The sequence below is a fragment of the Microcebus murinus genome, chromosome 27, assembly GCF_040939455.1.
Source record: "Microcebus murinus isolate Inina chromosome 27, M.murinus_Inina_mat1.0, whole genome shotgun sequence".
Lineage (NCBI taxonomy): Eukaryota > Metazoa > Chordata > Mammalia > Primates > Cheirogaleidae > Microcebus > Microcebus murinus.
Genome location: NC_134130.1, coordinates 17791839 through 17815630, shown reverse-complemented (window position 1 = coordinate 17815630; position 23792 = coordinate 17791839). Strand labels below are relative to the sequence as shown.

General features: G+C 35.9%; 1 protein-coding gene and 1 pseudogene across 4 annotated transcripts in view; one reads left to right on the top strand and one right to left on the bottom strand.

Annotated features, from left to right (window-relative positions):
- GSTCD (glutathione S-transferase C-terminal domain containing) overlaps positions 1–23792 on the top strand; it is a 116225-nt gene that overhangs the window by 56921 nt on the left and 35512 nt on the right. For all 4 annotated transcript variants that reach the window (XR_012915117.1, XM_012779011.3, XM_075997968.1 and 1 more), the window contains exons 6-7: positions 22053–22168; positions 22506–22550. Coding sequence is in view for 3 of the 4 variants with exons in the window: in XM_012779011.3 (XP_012634465.2) it covers positions 22053–22168; positions 22506–22550 (161 nt within the window). In the remaining variant the exon portion in view is untranslated. The remainder of the gene's footprint in view (positions 1–22052; positions 22169–22505; positions 22551–23792) is intronic.
- On the bottom strand, positions 13805–14071 carry LOC142864820 (ATP synthase F(0) complex subunit f, mitochondrial pseudogene; annotated as a pseudogene).

Below are 23792 nucleotides of genomic sequence, written 5' to 3'. Positions count from 1 at the left end.
GCTAGCCTTTATGAATATCATCTAATTCTTAACCCTCTTCTAAGCAGCCCCAACAATCAGTTGGAATTGGAACATCCCTAACCTATAACAACAAGATGCCCACCAGGGTATTTAATGCACACAGACATCAGACTTCTTCGATTTTAGCAAGATCTTTGTAAGGGTTTCTTGTATTCAGTTAGCTTATTTACTAAGCCCTATCTCTGATCAAAATGCATTTCAAGCATACAAATAAGAAATTATTATGAATTTTATTGGGTGTGATATCATGATTATATTAGGAAAAAAGCCCTTATTTTAAGAATACAAACTGATATATATTTAGAGGTAAAATAGTATGATTATCTGGGATTTTCTTTTAAGATTACAATAATTCATTCTAACAAATGCCCCATTTTGGTGTTAGCTGAATTGAATTGCAAATAAATTTTAGTTTGATTTTAAATTCAACTTTTATTTCGTATTTACTCTTCATACCACACTACCTATATTTTTACATGCATCATTTAAGGGATGCCCTTTATAGTGTTCAGTGTCTGCCTCAGATCTCGGCATACTACGTAATCTTGCTTCTCACTCCCTACCCCTACCCACCCCAGCCAAAATGTAAGTCTCTTTTCCACAAGCCAGTAAAAGGGATTAATGAATTTCTGGATATTTTTATCTGCATGGATGATGTGAGTAGAGCATGAGGCCCACCCTGACGGAGCTGCGCTGTGCTCTTTTGAAGTTGGATTAAGGGCTCACTGAGCAGGGTGCGCCCGTTAAGTTCTAATGTTGTAAAGTTTGAATCCTGGAAACACATACTGCTGATATTGGGGGGGGGTTAATAGGATTAGCTTTCCTATGAAAGAATTTGAGAACATATGTTCCTGTGGAACTGTGTTTGTGGGTTAATTTGGTATGAAAAGAGATGAGCTGCTTTCCCTTCTATGTCCAGAAAAGATTTTTTTTTTGTACTCTGGGGATTATGAGAAATATACAGAAAATTAGCATCTCATAAAGTGTTTTAATCCTTATTAATCTATATAATAATGTTTTCTTATTTGTGAACTTTGATAACACTTAAAAACATACCTTAACTATATGACATTCTGGAAAAGGCAAAACTATGGAAACAGTAAAAAGATCAGTGGTTGCCAGGGGTTGGAACGAGGGAGGGTGAATAGGTGGAGCACAAAAGTTTCTAGGGCAGTAAATTTCCTCTGCGAGATACTGTAGTGCTGGACACCACCTATTATAAATTGTCCAAACCCACAGAATGTACACCACCAAGAGTAAGCCCTAATGTAACCTATGGACTTTGGGTAATAATGATGTGTCAATGTGGGCTCATCAATTTTTAACAAATGCACCACTGCGGTTCAGGGTATTGATAACAGTGAAGGCTTCCAAGGAGAGGAGGCGAGAATTGGGTGGGTGTATACACTCTGCTCAATTTTATTGTGAACCTAGAACAGTGCTAAATAAAGTCTATAAACACACACACACACACACACACACACACACACACACACACACACACCTCCTAATATGTTTAGTGTGTGTTTTTTCTTGAATTGCCCAAGGATTTGACAACTTTGTGGCCTATAAATGTCTTCTATTGCTAAATATATCCTTACCAGGAAGTATATTCGTGTAAGAAATAAATTTACTGGAGTTTTCATATTTCCAAAACTTGAGTTGGATTTTTCTCTTCTACCGTGTTTGCTTTTTCAGTTTATTATTTCTTCTTTTATCTTATTATTTTCTTCCATATATTGTGGGTTTTATTTGATTTTTGGATTGAATGCTTAAGTCATTTATTTTTCCATTCTTATTTGCCAATAATTGTATTTCTAAAAATGATTCTGGACTTTTTTCTGAGACCTGCTTTGGTGGTAATACTGATACACAGTGTTCTCACTGTTGTTCATTCCTTAATAGTATGTGATTGTATTTTGATTAATATTTTCATCATGAGTTATTTATGGAATATTTTTAATTTCCAAGTATCTAGTGTTCGTTTAGTTTATTGTCGTGATGACTTTATGACAGTTTTTGTTGCATTGTGATCAGTTCTCTAAAGTATGGTGAATTTTGTAAATGTTCATGGGCATTTAAAAATGTGTATCCTATGTCAGACACAAAGTTTAATGGGTGTGTATGTTCATGAATAAAATATCTTAAATTCTTTTGAGCCATCTAGAAACATAATTCCCCTGACAACAACTGGCAAGAGCTGAGCAGGAACCTGCCTCTGTATACACTTAGGGAAGTTGTTCCACCCATGGCCTATCTATGCACACGAACACAGGAACATCTGTAGACCATCTCATTCCTCATTTAAACACTCAGTCCCGGCCGGGCTCGGTGGCTCATGCCTATAATCCTAGCACTCAGGGAGGTTGAGGCGGGCGGATTGCTCGAGGTCAGGAGTTTAAAACCAGCCTGAGCGAGACCCCGTCTCTACTAAAAATAGAGAGAAATTAATTGACCAACTAAAAATATATATACAAAAAATTAGCCGGGCATGGTGGCACATGCCTGTAGTCACAGCTACTCGGGAGGCTGAGGCAGGAGGATCGCTTGAGCCCAGGAGTTTGAGGTTGCTGTGAGCTTGGCTGACGCCACGGCACTCACTCTAGCCTGGGCAACAAAGTGAGACTCTGTCTAAAAAAAAAAACCCCAAACACTCAGTCCCCTTGCTTATGTGTTGTTGATTGAATTGCAAAATGTGTATCTTATCTTTCCACTTTGATAATGGCTTATCTGAGTCTCCTTTTTTCCCTTAAACATTGTTTGTTTTATATATTTTGATACTTTATCATTCTGTTTATAAAAATTCACAACCATTGCATTCCTGTAGAAACTAGCTTTCATTAGTGCACTATTTAATTATTTAAGCCTAGAATTCTTTTATCTGATATTAATATTGCAACTCTTATTTCTTTTTGCTGGCTTTTACCTGGAATATTGTTATTTACGTTTTTATTTCCATTTTTTCCTATCATTTTATTTTAGCAGATTGTTGTCTTTTTTATATTATTAAATCTGAGCATTTATATCTTTTGGTAGCCAAATATAACGTTTACCATGTTTGATTTTATTTAAGCCATCTTTCCTTTTATTCATCATGTTTTCTTAATGTGTTTAGTTTTCTCTTTTCCTGAATTTTACTAGATTAATCACATTTTCTTTTTTTGCTCTCCTACCTTCTTACTTTTGGCTTCTATAGAAAAGTCACACACTGGTGGTCCTCGGGCCACATAGCCACAGATTTTTATTGATTCACTCATACACTGCTGAAACATCTTTTAAAATTATTTGCCAACTTTAAAAAAGCTACAGATTTGTATAGAAATATTTTTTGGAACTGCCTAAGGGGAAGTTGGGCTGTATATGTATTTAGTTTGGATTTAGGGGCTATATTTTATATATTATGTGGCTTATAAATATACTTCTGTGCACAGAGATTGGTGTCCAAGAAGTTCTGCAGCCATGGGCTGGGTCCATTTTTCTTTCTAGGCAAGAAAAGCTCTAGTGACTCAAAAAGACTGATTTTGGGTATGGAGAGGGGGTGAAGAGGAAGTAATAAGAGAAGATGTGTGTGTGCACACGCGCGTGCGTGTGTTTGCATATGTGTGTGTATTTATGTGTGTGCTTATGTGTGTATGTGTGTGTGTGTGTGTGTGTGTGTGTGTGTTGGGTTGAGAGGAGGAGGAGGCCGAGTTTGTCGGTGTAACTCCCAGACCCCAGCACATCCCTCAGGAGCATGATACACTTTTATGTCAGGTAGTTAGTTAATCTAACTTTCATATTTGTTCGCACTACTTCAACTGTTTCCTTTCTACCCTCTCCTATTTTTTTTTTCCTGCTGGAATGTGTAAATAAATAATTGGAGTCAATATCAGATTAGGATAGTTGTCTTAGTCTCTAGGCATACCTTGGAGGTATTGTGGATTCTGTCCCAGACTACTGCAATAGGTGAACATTGCAATAAAACAGATTTTACAAATTTTTTGGTTTCCCAGTGCTTAGAAAAGTTATGTTTATACTATACTATAGTCTGCTAAGTGTACATTTATTTCTCACAACAGTCCTATCAAATAGTATTGTTATTTACATTTTATAGATGAGAAAGCAAATATTCAGAAAGATTTTGTAACTTAACAAACAGCTAATGAATGCCTGAGCCAGATATGAAATACTGAAACCTTTGTTCTTTCCACAATACTGATTTATCTCCTATGATAGCACATGTTTCCCTGAGAAAAGCTCCCATTTGGCCTTTTGGTCATACTCTATTTTTTCTTCTTATTTGTACTATTTTCAAATTTTACTGGCTGGCCTTCAGTTCTACATGGAGGAAACTGAAAATAGAGAATGTTAAAATAAACATTGATAGCAGTAAGAAACTTCTTGCCAATAGCCCAAGAATAAGAAAGGAGATAGAAGAACTGTAAAAAAGCAGACTAAATTTATTAATTCTATAAAAATTGGGATATACATACATCTGAGGGCACTATCATAATACCATATTATATATAATTGATATTCATAAATATAACTTGAAATCATTAAGGAAAGATTAAATTGTATTCAAATTTTTCAAAGAAATATATAACTTAAAAAATTTCAGGCCGGGCGCAGTGGCTCACGCCTGTAATCCTAGCTCTTGGGAGGCCGAGGCGGGCGGATTGCTCAAGGTCAGGAGTTCAAAACCAGCCTGAGCAAGAGTGAGACCCCGTCTCTACTATAAATATAAAGAAATTAATTGGCCAACTGATATATATATATTAAAAAATTAGCCGGGCATGGTGGCGCATGCCTGTAGTCCCAGCTACTCGGGAGGCTGAGGCAGGAGCCCAGGAGTTTGAGGTTGCTGTGAGCTAGGCTGACGCCACGGCACTCACTCTAGCCTGGACAACAAAGCGAGACTCTGTCTCAAAAAAAAAATTTCAAAATGGGAAAAAATGTTTTGGGTTGTTTTTAATAGCAGAAAAATCTGAAACAGCCCAAATGACTATCCATGGGAGAATGAATGCATAAATTATATTATGGCTCTGCAATGGAATACTTAAGAGTAGTGAAACTAAAATACAGCTTCATATATCAATGTAGATGAAACTTGTAAACAATGTTGAGTGAAAAATGTAAGTTGTAAGAAAAGTATATATATAAATTTCTATTTATCTAAAGTTTAGAAATATTTAAAACTTAATATTATTAGAAATATGTATCTATGTAGCAAAACTTGAGCCCTGGAGTTTGAGGTTGCTGTGAGCTAGGCTGACACCACATCATTCTAGCGGGTGCAACAGAGTGAGACTCTGTCTCAAAAAAAAAAAAAGATTCTATAGGTAGGTGAGCTAAATGATCTTTGAATTTCATTTCAGTATATTTAAGAGGGATATTATAAAAATATTCATTATAAAAGGGGTGTTAGAACTCATGGAATATATGGTCAAATTTTTCTGAAGTGTTAAGATCAAGCCAGAAGTCTCTAAGAAAAATTACATGAAGATTTAGAAGCTTTATGTATTCCTCCATTGTGTTTGCCTATTAATTGTATTATAACCCATAATTAATTAATAATCTAATATAGATTGATATCCATGATTAAGAAGGAAAATCTATTAATTTTCATTTCTTACTTATGAATAAAAAGATTCAGCTTCCCTTTGGTTAAAACTCTAGAAGGTACATATATTTTGAGAGGTTTTCAAAAATTTTTATTGAGCAATAGTTTTTTCATATACAATCATCTTTCATTCGGTTTTGGTTTTTATTGCTTTTTAACAGGTGGTTTGGAAACAGAATATGCTCTGAAGACCTGTATCAGGGTCCCTCTTTATATGCAAAATGCTTTACTTTTCCTGGAAACTAATCTCCTTAAAAGCTAATACTCAAATCAAACAAAGTACCCTTTTTAGTGCTGAATAAAAATGGGTCAGAGAGGGATTAAAAAACTGGTACTGCACTAAAGAGAAGCATTGCAAGTGTTGCTTCTTTCAGCTCCCCTTGTTATGTGAAAATTTATAATTAAGTCAGACCTCCTTATGCCTCCTCTTTCTTCCTTCCCACCATATAAGCCCTTATTGTCCATATATGTAGGAAACATTGTTTTCTTAGAAATTTTCCCATTGCATCTGTTAGAAATTTTTGAATATCAATCAGCTTTGAGTCCATTTAGCATCATCTCTTTATTTAATCAATGAAGAACCTTAGACTGATTTTTCATTGTATAATCAACTACCCCAGTTTCTGCCTGTGTCCCTTTGTCATTCACTTCTCCTTTTTCCTTAGTGTCTGATGATCAACACTATGCTTTTACTAGGCTTCTTAATAAGCTTCAGGTTTACTGAAGTGTCTGATTTAATAAAAATATTTGAAAATCAAACCTACTAGGTACAAGGATGTATATATACACCTGGGTAAGATACAAGAGTTTGCGGACTCATTGAGAATCACTTAACATAGGACTGACTTGGATAACTCCAGTACGAATGTCACTGTGGGCAAAGGATCTAAACTTTTTGAGCCTCTTTTATGCATATGGAAAATGAAGGTTAAATCTATACCTTTTATATTGATAGTTTCCAAAACAGGAGATAAAGATTCAAAGTTCCTAGCATGGTACTGCCATGTAGGGCAGAAGGATTCCAATACATGATTTATATTCTTAGTCCTATTTTTCTATTTGTCCAGTTAACCATGTTTATTTTCTCCACATTATCTATTTTTCCTACTCTCAACCTATCAGTTAAAAAGAATATCCATGTCACTATTTTTTTTTGTCTATAAAATAACTGGATTGGGCTAAATAAATTCTAGAGTTTTTTCCATTTTTATAATTATATAGATCTTTGTTTAATGAAGTAGATCCTTAATACTATCAATCCTTACACAGATTTTCTAAGTCAACTCAGTATGTATAACTATTTCACATCTTCTCCTCTCTTCAAACTTCCAATATTTCCTCCTCTTATCTCTTAATTCACAGAGAGAAAATAGGAACAATTAGAGTTTCTAGCAAGCTTCGTTAGCAAACATGCCAACAGACCTGTTGTGTATGCATTTGCTGCAGACCCGCCAGTTGCATTTCCATTTAAGCCCAAGACTTTTGCTGTGTACTGTGTCTCATGCCCGCAATAGCTTTTCTTATAAATTATGCCTGCCAGATAACAAAAATGCTAAGGTGTCTTCACTTTTTAAAATCCTTCCTCACCCCAGTTAGCCCTACCACCCCATGTATGCACTCCTTAAAAGTCTATGCTTCCATCTTCTCTTGCTCCACCCTCCTCCTCCAATCTTTTTTAAAAAATTATAAATCTATTTTCTAAAAGTAGCAAAAGTAGTACAACAAATACCTATATAGCTTTTATGTAGATTCACCAGTTTTTGCTATTTTATCTTACCTTCTCTAACATATATATTTTTTCTGAAACGTGAAAGCTCCTTTCAGAGATTGTGGCATTTTACCCCAAAATAGTTGTCTTCTAAGAACAAGGACATTCTCCTATATAACCCCAGTCCAGTTATCACATGCAGGAAATTTAACATTAATACAATATTATTATGGGTTACACTGCCCATATTCAAATTCTCCCAATTGTCCAATAGTGCTCTCACTCTCTTTTAATATTCGATAACTAATCAAGGATCATGCATTGCTTTTAGTTGTCATATATTTTAAGTCTCCTTTAATTTAGGACACTGGACTTTAATTTTTTTGTCATTTATAACATTGATATTTTAAAAAGAATCTACATCAGTTATTTTGCAGAATGTTCTCAAAGTGGATATATATCTATTTCCTCTATTGGATGAAAGTTAAACTATTGGCAAGACTGCAGTAGAATGACTCTTAAACATTTTGGCCAGCATATTACAGAACTGATGTTGTATTCTTTGAGCGCACAGAGCAGGGAACACGTGACACCAGTTTGACACATTATTTGTGATATTAACTTTGATCCCTTGGTTAAGATGGTATCTGTCAGATTTCTTTATTGTAACAATACTGGTTTCCTTTTGTAATAAAAAAGTGTCTTGGGGTAGATGCTTTGAAACTGTACCATTCCCCAGTAGTTTTTCACCAATAATTTTACCATCGATTGATGATTCTTAGCCAAATCAATTATTGCAGTGCTCACTGTAAAATGGTGATTTTTCTATTTTTATTATGCCTTTTACATTTATTAGTTTTTCTCCTTCTCTCTTGAACCCATGATAATCAGGCTTCTAGTCCTATCACTCTAACAAAACTGCTGTTGTCAAGGTCACCAGTGGCTTCTCTTTCCTAAATCTAATGACCAAGTGCTAGTCCTTATTGGGTAGATCAGCAGCATTTGACAAAGTTGATCATTCCCTTCTCGAAATACTTTCTTTAGTTTGCCTCTGAGAAACCAGTAGAATTCATCCGTCTCCTTTCCTGGTTCTTCTTCAGCTTCCAAACCTCTAAACATCGGAAAACCTCAGGGCTTAGTTTTCATACCTCTACTGCAACTCAATATATGGCAGTTTCATTCTTCTAATTGCTCAGGCTCAAAACTTTGGAGTCATTTCTTGACTCTATTTTCCTTTACCATCTACCTCAATCCATCAGCAAATTCTATCAGCTTTGTTTTAAATATAGATATATTAATATATATATTAACCGCTTCTCACTACCCCCATTGCCGTAGCCTTAGTCTAAGCAGCTATCATGTCTAGCCTTGACTATCGCAATAATGTCCCTCCTACTTTTGCTTGGTTTTAGAGATCCTTTTAAAAATATAAGTCAAACCTCAAACTTCTTAAACGGGGGAAAAAAAAAATATATATATATATATATATATAAGTCAAATAATGACCCCCAATCTATCTAATTCAAAATAAAATCCAAAGTTTCTGCACAAATTATAAAGTTTTGCATTCTCTGGCCCCTATGTACTTCTTTAATCTTCTCTTCTGCCAGTTTCCTATTCACTAACTATAGTAGTCTCCCCCTGTCCATGGTTTCATCTTTTGTAGTTTAGTTACCCACAGTCGACTGCAGTCTGAAAATGCTAAGTGAAAAATTCCATGAATTAACAATTCATAAGTTTTAAATTGCATGCCATTCTGAGTAGCATGATGAAATCTCATGCCTTCCCACTTCATCCCACCCAGGACTTGAATCTTCCCTTTGTCCAGCACATGGCTGCTGTTTACAACACCCACCATTGGTCACTTAGTAGCCGTCTCAGTGAACAGATTGTGCTATGTCTGCTATGTCCCAGTGCTTGTATCCAATTAACCCTTCTTTTACTTAATAATTGTCATAAAGCACAAGAGTAGTGATACTGGCAATTCAGACATGCCAAAGAGAAGCCGTAGAATGCATGCTTTAAGTAAAAGGGTAAAAATTTTTTACTTAATAAGGAAACAAAGGAATTCATGCCAGTTTTGCTGTTGCACCTCAAACTGCAAAAGTTAGAGCCTCAGTATGTGATAAGTGCTTAGTTAAGATTTGGAAAAGGCACTAAATTCGTGGGTGGAAGACATGAGCAGAAACATGTTCCGATTGACAGTAATCAGCTTTGGTACTATCTGAGGTTTTAGGCATCCCCAGGGGGGGTCTTGGAATGTATTCCCTGTGGATAAGGGGAGACTACTGTATACTTGTTATTCCCTTTGTCTGGAAAACTCTCCCCCAGATAATCCATATACCTCATTCTCTCACTTCATTCAAGTCTTAAATGTCACCTTATCAACAAGGTTCTTTCGGATCACGTTATCTATAAGTTTACTCTTCCTTACTCTTTCTCCCCCTTCCCTTTAATTTTTCTTCCTAGCCTTTGATACAATATATATGTATTGTATCACCTGTCTACTCCGCTGGAATGTGTGCCCTGTGGCAGCAAGGACTACTTTATATCCAGCCCTATGTGCCTAGTACATAGTAGGCACCCAATAAGTGTTTGTTATCTGTTGGAATTCCTTTTACTCTTCTATTAGTGATGGGAAAAAAAGATGGTATTTTTTTCTACTTCCAATGAAAGTCTTAATTTTATAACTGCTCTTTTATCCATTTGAAACATTTAGCAAAGAAATTGTATTTTGGGGGTTGTGTAAATTAATGGGTTATTTATAGTTTTGCAGCTTCTTACTACTAATCCCAGTATGTTTCTCAGTGTTTGGATATGATTCCTTAAAAGGCAACCAAAATTCTCAGATGCTAACCTAGTTTTATTTCTTCTGTTATGAATAAAAGCATAAGATCTTTTATTAAATCATCCATTTATGAATTTTAAAAGCTATCAGTACAAAAGTATTTATTTCACTGTCCTATGTAATCCTCTAGAAAGTCTAACTGTTTTATATTGGCTTATGAAGGGAGAAAGTTCTGGCTTCTTTTTATTGGTTTAAAAGTAAATACCAATCACATGTTATAAGATTAAACTACTATTTATTTAGTTTCTCTCTGTATCACATATATGTGGGACTTAAACAATAGGAAGAAATACATAAGACCTCAAATCTGGTGTTAGCAGTTCTTGGAAGTCACCAAGCTGGCACCCCTGTTTTAAAGAGTGAGGAAATTCGAGTGCCTGTCCTGTGGCTGTGCAGATACGAGGGTGTTACTTAGAAATGTCCTCATGCTACCATGTCTGTATCTCTTAACATCAGATGATAGACACTGGGGACGACAGTAAGGTGCTTGTATTGTAGTTTATATTGGATATCCAGAAATGTTAAATGTTAAGCATTATCCTCAAGAGTTATCATAAGCAATGAGCTGTTTTGATATATAATTAAACAGTACATCAACTTTAACTTGTGAACAGAACTTATGACTTTATATTCTCAGAATATTTTGAAAGGTTACATTAAATATGTCATGTTGTTATTCAAGAAGAAATGTTATAATAACTAATATATTTGAGCTTTTAAGCATAGCTTTTATAGTTCTCAGTTTCAAGGAAAAAATTATTTTGGTGATTTTTTAGTCCTTTTTTATCGCTGCCTTGGTGACTTGAACCCTAACCAGCATGTGACTGAGTTTTGCATGCTGAGTAATTTCTGGGGGTCACTGGGAAATAGGCTGTCCCAAAGTGGAAGGGTTTGGAGTCTAATGAATCTAGTCTATGTCTTTGTTTACTCACTGTATTCATTGGTACTGGATTTTAAAGAGTGAATAAGCATTTTTAAGCAAAGAGGTGGGAAAAAGCAGTGTTTCCTAAAGCGAGTTTCCAAATAATCCCTAAAGAAAATTAGGTAGTAAAAGCATTTAGTTGTCAAGCTCTTACTATACTAATAGACATTGTGATTCTCAAAAAAAAAAAAACAAAACTGGGTAACATACTAATTTCCTATATCTACCAGGTGGTAGAACTCACTATTTTTTCCTCTCAATATCTCTTTATAGCTCATTCCTCTTAATATTTTGAGAGACTAGTATTCCACAGTTTGGAATTTCTGAAACAGTGGTATTCATGACAAAGCAAATGGCATGTTTAACACCTCAGAAAGGTACTAGAGCGTGGTGTGCTTGGAGAACAGCTGGTTCCATCTGGCCGGAGAACAGTGAGAACGTGGGAGTAAAGAACTGACAGGAAGTGAGCTGGACCTAATAGGGATGTCTTTATGTTAAAATTGATCCTATCAGCAATGGAGAGCCAATAAAAGCATTGAAGAAAGGAAGTAACATGAACACATTTGTATTTTAGAAAACATGGGCATGAAAAAGTGAGAATATAGGGCAGAGTGCTTACTTAGAGACTATTGTAATAGTATAGGTGAGGAATAAATAAGAGCATGATGTGAGGATCTGGTGTTGGTTGGAGGATAAGTATATGATGGTGCCACTAACAAATAGAAAGGATACCAGAAAAGAAACAGGGTTCATGATGGAAGATAAATGAGTTCAGTTTTTGGACGTGTTTAATTTGAGATGCCTGGATGGCATAGACAGAAATATTAAGAGTGCAATTGGAAAATCAAATCTGGATCTGATCTAGAGTTCTCAAGAGTGTTGTTAGCCAAATTACATATAGATTTGGGTGTCACTGGTGTAGAATATGATGTTTCAAACCATGGGAGAACTGACAGAGGGATGGAGGGAAGGGGAGTTGGGGGGAGAGAGATAGAGAATATGAATAGTCATCTTTCTAATAAGAAACATTTACCCATTCCAACTTAGTATTTTACGGTTAATTCAAATTTACTTCTAGGTTCTTCTGAGTTTCCGAAAATTCTTTTTAATGGTAATTTGAATCTAGAAAGTAGTTAACAAGTAAACCTCAAGAATGCTGGGATTACTTGGGTTATTTGGTTGGTTTTGCATATGCAAACTTGTGCACACTCACACACGATATTTTTTAATCAGCTGTTGGCCATTACTTTTACACTTAAAAAAGCATTGAAGATGTAGGAGAATTAGTATTTATTAAAGTTTGGTCATGGCCAAAAGAGGCACTTGCCCCAGATATACAATAACCACCAGGATAAGTCTTGAATTAGGTTGTTTTGTTTTTTTTTAACCAAATCAAAGTTATTTATAGATATATGCTCCAGCATTCCCACCATGTGACATTTCCTTGAAAAACAGACTTTATGATGTCTTTCATGTTGACTTTGAGATAAGAATTCAATATATTATCAAAATACCAAAAAATGATGTTTAATAGTGATGAAAATCTCTCTGGTATCAGAAATACAGATGAAACATACACCTATCCTATGAGGGGAGGCAGCATAATGCATATTCAAGTAGAAAATAGTTATTATTTTTTCTTAAAAAGACAGCAAACTTCACTACTATTTAAGAGACATATTGATGGCACTGTGTGTATTTGGGCCCTGTTTAAGATGTTTAACTGATAAGGGTTTGTGATTCCCAGGATGGCAGTTGAGAACACAGGCCCTGCAGTGAGACTGGCAAGATTTGGATCATAGCTCCCTCGTGGAGTGACTATGTGGCCAAGGCAAGCGATGTCATTATTTGTGTTTACATGTGTTCATCTGGTACTGCACTAACAGTGTCACGCTCACTGGCCTTTATGACAAAGGACTGAAATAATGAATAAAACATGCTTAGCACATAGTAGTCATTCAGTAGTGCTAATACCAGGACATTAGAATATCCATTCAGTGACTTTATATATGTAGGTTGAGCACATATATAATCTAAAAATCCAAAATCTGAAATGCTCCAAAATACAAAACTTTGAGTGCTGACATGACACCACAAGTGGAAAATTCCGCATGTAAGTACTTAGCACAAAATCATTTAAAATATTGTATAAAGTTCCCTTTGGGCTATGCGTATAAGGTATAAGGAACTAACTGATGAGCACTCATGCATACAGATGGAAGTAAAAGAGCCAAAATTGTGCAGATGGGAGGGCAGAGGAGGATATGGGTGAAATCACACCTAACTGGTACAATGCACACTATCTGGGTGATGGGCACACTTATAATTTTCACTCAAGTAGTACAAAATCAATCCATGTAACCAAAACATTTTTACCCCCATAATATTCTAAAATAAAAAATAAATAAATAAGTAAATAGTCCTTTAAAAAAAAGAAACATAAATAAACTTAATGCTTAGACTTCGGACTTAATGAAATATCCCCAATATATCTTATTATGTATATGCAAATATTCCAAAATCCAAAACACTTCTGGTCCCAAGCATTTTGTGTGTGTGTGTGTTTTTTTTATACATACCAGTCATCTTTTATTTGAAGATTAATTGTCACTAGGATATGAAAGGATTCAGCAATGATGGAGTTCCTCACAGGGTGCCAGGCCAAGAAGGTCAAGGTCCCGAGTGCAGAGTATGGTCCCCTCTTCAGTGGTACTTGCGTCTCCACTCATGTTTGAGCTCCTTGTAAGAAAGGCAGTAGTTGAAAAGCACATAAGCTCCCAGTATCATAGAAATCCCAGCGAAGCTGCCCTTCTTCACATCGATGTACTTGTTGTAATACCGGTAGTAACCTCTTTGAAAGGCTCCAACAATGCCTTTAGGGGTGAAATCCCGCATCAAAATGCGGCTTGGCAGCTCCCCCAGTTTGACGTCCATGAGTTTCCTCTCCTTCACTGGTACGGCTGCCGCCATCTTGAAGCCCCGCTGTCCGCGGTGCCGCGGCGCGTGAGGGCTGCTGGGTAGGGAGACCTGGCCTCAAGCATCTTGGATAAGGGATACTCAGCCTGTATTACGTAATTATAATGATCTTCCTCAAACATCCCTCGCTCCTTCTATTTTAATTTTCTGCGTACGATTTATCACTTGATATAATTTTTTGTTTTCAAACTCCCATCAGTGAAATGTAAGCATCTCCACTGTGTCACAGCACCTTGATCAGGGCTAGACATATAATAAGTGCTTTGAAAATATTTGCTATGTTAATGAGTGACTCAGTAGAGATTATAATGAAAGAATCAGAGAAAAAGAGGGAGATTCAAAAGTTCAGTTTAGGAAAAAATGTCAGTTTCTGCCTTGGCCCTTCCCGCCCAGGCCCTGAACTAGCACACCGGCATATCAGTATCCTCAGACCTCCAAACGGGTGCAGTTCCAGTGCAGCTTTGCTGTTTGCTATTTTAGATCTGACATCAGCTGTTCCTTAGGATCAGATATGGCCACCCAGTGTACCTGCAGCGCACCCTTTCTCTGCCTAGCCCTTTATATTTCTCTCTTTTCCTAAACCCTTGTGGCTAGACCACTGCTAAAAACTACAGCTGCCAGCCATCAAATTAGACCTGTGTGGATCTCAGTACTTGCCCAGATTGAGTCCTTTTTGAATACTAATTTAGATGACTGTCCCTATATCTACCCACGCTTAGAGCTGGGTTAGTTCTTGGAGTCTTTTTCTTTCCCTCATCCCTTGCTCCTGAGAGTCCCTTTTTTTTTTTACCATTAGGCCCATAAGGTTTAGGACCCTTAGAAAGGGAAAAGCAACACTAGGACAGGAATTCAAGATTGCCTTTAAGCTTTATATAGTCCCTCTGTAGCTTGTGTAAATACCACCATCTTGGAGTGTTAACTATTGGGTATAATAACCATTCTCTATTTTGATTATTGTCCTAGTGTCCAACACCATTTCACATATACGTAGTTGCCTGAATGAATACTATTCGAAGATGATAATCCTTACAAGGCCATTGCTAGGATGTATTTCTGATGGTCTATGGCTGCATAAATAACCACTGCAAAGCTTAGTGCCTTTAAACAATTATTTATTTTACCCCCAATTCTGCAGTTTTGTTAGGGCTTGGTGAGAAAGCTTGTCTGTTCTCAACACAGCATCAGCTAGGGGGCTTGACTTTCCCAGCATGTCTCTGTGTTCCAAGAACAACTGTCTCAAAAGACAGGCAGTAGAAGCTGCCAGAAAAGGGCACAGTGTTGCCTCTGTATTCTATAAGTTAAGCAGTCACGCAGCTCAAATTCATAGATGCCATCTCTCAATGGAAATACTATACATCAATGTAGTATTAACATTAGTAAAGAATTTGAGGTTATGTCACTGTGGATATTCAGCATTGGATTTTATAATAAACAAAATGAAATATATGACAAAAATTAAATAAGAAAGCCTATGGATCAGATCATAGTGGAAAATTAGACTACTATACACAAAAGAAGATATTTTTAAAAATCACTTGACTTTGGGAAAGTTAGCACTCACCATTTCAGGCTACTAGAATACCATTATACCTAATTGCTGTGAAACACCAAATTCGAACCCAACTGAAGATTACTTAAATGGCCTCAAAAAGCTAACAAAACTATTAAAATACCTTACTATTTGTACACCTCTGAAAAAGAGGGAGAAGAAATAAATAGCTAAACTATTTGCTAGAGTTAAATTTTTGTGTTCTGAAAACATTTCAGTTTGGTCTTGTGGGGAGTTTGGAAGATATTGTAGAGGTTTTTTTTTTTTTTTTTTTTTTTTTTTTTCAAAAAGGAAAAACCAAAATACCAGAACAAAGTCATGTTTACTTTGTGTGGTGTAAGTAGTATTTGAATGAAATGAAAATATATGTGTTCAATTAACTCTGGGTTCTAGTATTCTTATTCATCCTAGAGAAAAATAATAGCAGGAATAAGAGGTTTTAAAATTTTTATTATTCACTGTATCGAAGCTCTTGTATAAACAAAGCAGAAGCTTTGACTTGGTAAATAAAGCAACTATACTTCCTTCAACTTTTGTCCCTCAACCCAGCATCTTGCCTCAACAGTTCTTAGTTATCAGCTTTTTAAAAGATGCTTCAGAATTAGATATGGAAGGGTGAGAAGTGCATGGTATTTTTAGTCAGCACCTGCAGTATTGTGACCTTAAAGATCTTCCGAATCTATTTTCATTTCTTTCCTTAAGGATAATCCAATTTGGCAACAAATTGATTGCTAAACCTCCCTTGTCTCTATTCTATAAAATCAAAAAGTTCGCTGTAGTCCAAGACAGGGATATGGGCTCTCTCTCAGGAAAAGGTGATACTCGTAGGTAAATTCATTAAACGGAGTGACTTATGAGACCCACCTCTCATACCTTATTGATATATTCCAAAATACTGACATTCAAAGCTTAAATTTATCCTTTTTCTGGTAATCCTGCTCCTGGAAATTTTACTTAGAGGAAAAACTGAAATTAAATGCATTTTGTACTGTTTCTGAAGAATAAAATTTTTCCCTAAGATGTAACTACTGTGTTTCCCCAAAAATAAGACAGGGTCTTATATTTATTTTTCCTCAAGAAGACACCCTAGGGCTTATTTTCAGGGGATGCGTTATTTTCCCCTCAAAGCCTCAGCTTGCAGCACGCACAGGATGGCCCGGACCTGACAGGGGGAGCCGGCCTTATTGGTGGGGCTGCCCACACCTTTCCAGTCACCTCTGGGACAGTAGCTGTCACAATGTTCTTTCCCGCTCCGAGAGGAAATGCATGGCTTGCGCAGATGTGCTGAGTAGCTACAGCCATCACTAGGTCTTATTTTCGGGGTAGGGCTTCTATTGTGCAAATGCTTAGAAATCCTGCTAGGGCTGATTTTATGGGGAGGTCTTATTTTGGGGGAAACACGGTACTAGGAAAATCCCTCATTTCCCTGCTAGAAAGCACCTCCTTTCTTTGAACTTTCACACATAAAAAAGGCACCAACATTGAAATTCTGAAGTCACAATCAATTAAAGTCATCTGTTTAAGGAATAAGAGATCAGATCGGAAAGAAGACCGAAACTGACATTAGAAATCCTTTGTTAGGATCCCAATTTCACCACTTACCACCTGTGTGTCCTTGAGTGAGTGCTAAATTTGAGCAGCTGCTTTAGAGTTCAGTGTTCTCAGTTTTTTGTTTTTTTTTTCTTGAGACAGAATCTCACCGTGTCACCCGGGCTAAAGTGCTACGACGTCAGCCTAGCTCACAGCAACCTCAGAATCCTAGGCTCAAGCAATCCTCCTGCCTCAGCCTCAGGAGTAGCTGGGACTACAGGCATGTGCCACCATGCCCAGCTAATTTTTTCTACATGTATTTTTAGTTGTCCAGCCAATTTCCTTCCATTTTTTTAGTAGAGACAGCGTCTCGCTCTTGCTCAGACTGGTCTCGAACTCCTGAGCTCAAACAATCTACTCGCCTCGGCCTCCCGGAGTGCTAGGATTACAGGCGTGAGCCACTGTGCCCGGCCAGTGTTCTTATTTGTAAAATAAGGAAAATGACATCTGCCCTGACAGCCTCACAGTTTTGAGGTTATATGTATCACATATGCAAATGCTTAATATATTGCAAAGCATCATATGAACAGAAAGTATTACCAGTCATTTCAGAAACTTTAATGAAACATGGATTTTTGTGACGGCTGTTAAAATTTCTTTTAAAAAATATATATAGTGTGATGAACAAAATAAAATTTTCTAAGCTCAGCTATAATGTTTTGTACTAATTTAACAAGGTATAAGTTCATTAAAGACAGACACCAAGGGTTATACATCTTTGTGTCCCTAACATTTTATAGAACGGTTCTATGCAGGCCAAGTTGGTTGATTGATTTTTTTTTGTTGAATGATTGAGAATATGTATGAGATCATTATTCCAACAAGTATAAATCGGCCACTTTTAGCATTATGAATTCTAATGAATTCTACTATCTTCTCAGTTAATACATACTGAGTTCTCTAATAGCATGTAACAAAGTTATAAGGGTGAAGATGCGGTTACTCTGTTACACTGTTGTTGGTTTCATAGACTGAGCCTGGGGTGTGTGGATGTGGGGTGGGGTTGGATGAGCAGCGTCCACGGTTGTAAGAACACTGTTGCCGAGGTCTGTGTGGCTAAGAGGGTTAGTGATGCCAGCCTGCAACTGGCTTTCTAAAATGTAAAATTGAAAGAACAATTCTCAATTTTTAGTATTTCCAACAAATTATCTCAAAATTAAAACAAAGTTGCCCTAACCTGTGATGTAAACTTTTTGTTGCTGTCCAGTTTCATGTATCTTCTCAGGAATTTCTTTAGGAATTTTTTTCCTCCTCTTCTAACTTCTGAAATCTGTTTATACAACTGTAAATGGCTGCTTTCTTGCTCCCTCACAAAAAGTTTTTAGAAGCTCTTCCATCCCTACTTAAAACACTGTGTTATGGTTGACTTTTTTTTACCATTGTAACAAATACAGGCGTAGCATTGATATTTACCTTGTTTTCGTACTTAGTACCTGCAAAAATTAGCATAATGCCTTCAAATGCAGTTTTTCATAATTGCAGAGAAAATTCATTCATTAAACTTTATTGAGCACCTGTTATGTGCATATCAGCCTCCTAATGCTTTTTTCATTTAGTTGGGCCCAAGTTTATGTAGATCCAGGAAAAATTATCTGTGTCTATTTCAGGGAGACAGACGCAATTTCAGCTAATGGTTCTTTAGGGCGAGTTATTGTAATGAATTGTGTCTAGGTATCATTTTATAATAAGAAATTATTTCACTAGTTAACAGTAATGGGCTTTGTAGAGTAAAAGATTAGTTATTTTGAGTGATAACAAAGAGTTTGAAAAGTAGCTTTTTTCTCTTTGGTCTTTTAAAAAAATTATAATTGTTACAAAAGTAATCCATATTTTAAATTGAGCCTGGAGTAAAGAAAGGGGGTGGGGTTCCTAAGGTCCTAAAGCAAGGGAATAACAGGCAAGGGATATTTTAATGGGTAGATTTGGCAGAGACTTTAGTCATATACCCAGGTAAAGCATGCTCAGTGATTAGCTATAATTAGCTAATATTTATTGCATCTGGCTAAGAAACAAAAAATTAAGAGCTGCCTAATTTGTATATACATTATTAGACTGAGCATGCGTTCTGGCTGCACCTGTGTACATTTTTCATTGATTTTTCTTGACATTATTTGATGTTTTGGACCAACCATACCTGCTGGTGTTTCAACATGGCTTCCTCCCTGCTTAAACCTTGGCTCTTTTTATTTTGTACTTTTCTTTTTGTGCAATGCAAACAGCACTGAAGTTGTCTGAATAATCAAGTAACCTCCTAACTTCAATTAGACAAAGACAAGACTCCACTGCAGAATTATATCACAGAACAAATGACACCATTTGTATTAAAACATTCTACACTTGGGTTTCTTTTTCCTTGACACCTAAAAAAACCATCATTTTTAGTCAACCTAAAAGTAGATTATAATTTTAGGCTTGTAAGTGATATCTCAGGCACAAGGGTACTGGATAAAAATAGAAAATAGGATTTGATTGTTAAATTAATACCATATCCCAATACCACTTTTTGAACCTTGTTGAATATATTTGCGATCCTGTTCATGTTTCGGAAGCTGCATAATATTTATGAAACTGGAATAGGGAAAGGAATGCCTTATTAGAGGCAGTTTTTTTATAAAGCATCCAGGCATCTTGCTGCTGTATTTTTAGCACAATCTCTGTGAATATTATGTGTAGCTTTACTTACACACAACTCTGAAAAGTATTTCTTTGCCTTCAACCTTCATTTCAGCATGGATTTGTTTTTATATGTAGAGTTGCAGTCTTAGCAGGAAAAATCGATCTTCATCAATATTTGCTTATAAAACAGACCTAAGGAAATAGTTGTAAATTTCTACTAGAAATATGGTATAGAACTTGCTAGTATATAGTCCATTTAATAAATTTTCTTTTTCTATCTCCTTGTTATTAACAAAAAGATAATTACTTTTGACTCTGTTTTATGAAATGTTTTTAGCTAGTAACTGTTAAGAAATTCGCAAACAGAACAAAAACAGAAGTGCTTATGCTCATTAGCGACATTTGTGACTGCAGCCCTCTGAAGGGCCTCAATGTACTTTGCTTTTTCTTTTCGTAGCCTCCCTTTCCCATCCTCTTCTTTGCTCTTATTCTTGTTCCTCCAAATTAAAGCTGTATTGCCATAAAAAATATATAAGGTATATTTGGATGAATAGAGGGATAGATGGAGGGATAGAAGTATGATAAATCAGTATAATAAGTTGTTAATTTATGTAGAATCTAGATGGAGGGTAGAGAGGCATTTGCTGTGAGATTCTTTCAGCTTTGCTATATGCTTGAAAATTGTCACAGTGAAATCTCTTAGCAATGATTACCTATGAAGGGTGGGATGACAGGGATTTTTACAATTATATTATTAGAAATGAAGATAATTCATTTAAAAGCTATATGAAAGTGTTTTCACTAACGAAGTCACCAGACTATTGACTTAAATGTCCTTCGTGTTTGAAATTGACATTAGTTCCTTCGTGTTTGAAATTGACATTAGTTCACGCTAAATAATTAAGAATGTGCCCAAAGAATCAGGTGTATGATGATGAGCACATCATTACAATAGGAAATTAGTTACATAAATTTTGGTGCATATACAGTCAGTGAAATACTATGTAGTCATTAAAAATGTATAGGATAGAAACAAATGCACTGGCATGGAAAGATTTTATAACGTAATGTTTTATATGCTATCTAGAAAATTAAGAATTTGTGAATATAGCTGGAAGTACCATGCATATGTATAAAATGTTGCTCAATTATGAGATTATGAATTTTTTCCTCATCTAGATCTTTTTTATCCACATTTTAATTTTTTCCAAAAAAACTTATTCCCAGTGTTTTTTTTATTAAATTTAATAACACAAGAAAAAAGAAAAACAGAAAAGAGAAGAAAAGAAAAAAGCCATGCTATTTTTCTGTGAAAATGGAGCAAAGAAACCTTGGTATCTTTAAATAATTTTTGATCAACCCAAAAAGATTATCTGGGCTTCCCCTTTTGTCTGTATCACTAAAATCTGCTCTCTTACATTTTCTTAATCTTGCTCTTATAAAGAATGCACTTGAAATATGTAGAAACAAATAATTTCATTCATTCTTCTGAAGATATTTTCGTGGACTTGACTAGTGGGTTTTGCCTGAGGCATTTCATACTTGGAATTGCCCTGTCTTTAATCTCTAATTGCATTAAATTTCTATGTCTGACTCATGAGGAAAGGAAGCTTCAAAGCAGAAAAGAGAAAATCCAGTTTCTCTGTAAGTACAATAATCTCTGATTGTATTTCAGACAATGTAATACTGATGTTCCAAGGTTTCCAAGTGGCCTACCCAGAAGAATGAAGAGTTCAAGGATGTATCGGTTAAATAATAAAAATGTTTTTACTTATTACAGCTCTTCCTATAAGAAGATTTCATCAATGTGTTGAAATTAGGTAATCTTTACAATGCGCATCTGAGACAAAGAAAAGGAGAAGACGATTACTGTTCATTTCTGCCACTCAGGCAACATTTGTTGAACACGTTATGACTCTGAACTTAATGTTTTGCACTTTTAGAAGATGTATTTTTTCCATAGATTTTCTTTCAATGGCTATTAAAAGAAAAGTTGGATAGAAATTAAAGTAAAATAAGCAAAAATGGAGTTCATCTTAGAGTTCCATAGTCAATTATATGGAATTTGTAATTCATTCTGCTGTGGCGTGCACGCGCGGGTGTGTGTGTGTGTTTATACTCCTCCTCTTCCTCTTCTAGGCTGGTAGTCTATTCCAAGTGTGTCTCCTTGGTCCCTTACAACATATAATGTTTGGGTTCTTTATCTCTTGTCTTTCCCAGGTAAAATGTCCATCGATCGAGCTCTGAGGAAACAGCAGCAGTTAAACAACCTCGTTTATGTAGTGACAAATCAGGCCAAACCTGGTGACAGAATTGTGGATTTCTGCAGCGGTGGGGTAATATCTCCTTTTTTTTTTTTTTAATCATTGATGGCCTTTCTGAGGCTGTTCCTTTTCTTTCTTTTTTTTTATTTTTATTTCGGCATATTATGGGGGTACAGATTTTAAGGTTTCAATAAATGCCCTTCCCCCCCGCCCCCCACAAGTCTGAGTCTCCAGCATGACCATCCCCCAGATGGTGCACATCTCACTCATTATGTATGTATATACCCGCCCCCCTGTTCCTTTTCTATATCACATTCAAGGTTCTGTTTTTATTTGGCAAGATTTTTATCTCAGAATGAGCAAAAGCCAGGGGACAGAAATTAACTTGTCTCTTCTGCTGACTTTTCAGGGCCATGTTGGGATCGTGCTCGCTCACATGCTGCCGTCCTGCCAGGTAACAACTGAACAGCAGGCAAAGGGAATGTCCCGGCCAGCCACACCTGGGCTGCCCTCGCCCTTTGAGTGTCCTGTCATTTGCCCAAGTCAAACATGTGGCATTTTTTTTTCTTTGAAGTAAACTTCCAAGTCTGAGACTCTTAAGGGAAAAATAAGTAAAGTAGGACCACAAAACAGTCATCAAGTTTTTAAAAAGCCTTCTATGTTTTAATAATTTTAAAAAGAAATAACTATTTCATTTTTATATAAAATAATTGTGATTCAGCTATTTTAATTTCAACATAATTTTAAATGGAAATGCTGGCTTCTGAAACTTGCTGAGTGTGTTCTTTTGGTGTCTTGTTTTTGATGCATTGCATCAATATCGTAACTACAATAAAATTTTTTAAAGAAAAAAAATAAACCAGTAAACTCAAAACTTACCATACTGATCCATGAAACGCCTTTCTTTTCTTGTTCAGATTAAGTCATTGTCCATATGGATATTTATTGTTGCAAATCTAAAAATGCAAATACTGTTATAGTCCCCTGCTTTCACTCAATGTTGTATCATAAATGTTTTACCTATAGGTAATAATTTTATGTATCACCATATTTTGTGACTGTATAATATATTTTTAAGTAAGTGTGCCATAGTTTATTCAATCATTGCCATAGTCTGTTAGCAGTTTGCACTGTTTTTAGTCTTCTGCCATATTAAATCAATTCCTCACAGTGACCATTTTTTAACATAAAAATCTTAAGGGAAAGGTCATCCTTTTCTTTTTCCAAACACAAATTCAACTGGGGCAGAGTAGTCTTTGCTTGTGATCTCTCTGGAAGGTGTGAATTCTTTACAGTGAATACTTTTGGAAGAAAAAGTGTGGAAAAACTGATAGTTAAACTGGCCAGAATGACATGTAACAGAATGATTGGTGGCTGAGGGGCTGCTGGGGTGTGTTGTTCTTTTCTTTTCCTGGAAAATAAATAAGGAATCTGGAAGGAGAAGCAGGTGTCTGTTTTATTATTAAGGACAACAACAATTTCACAATTGACTGAAAAGAAGGGAGCTCACAGAGTAAAGTCCTGGAGGAACAGCATCAGGGATGGAGTTAATCTCTTTGTTCCTTTCCTAGTAGTTTTCCTGGAAGCTTAGACAGGTTGAAACTGAAAAAGGGAAATCTTGGTTAAAATAAAGGCCAGAAAGCCTTTGACACCAAGTATACTCTAACAGGTTTTTTATACGAAGGGACCCAGGATT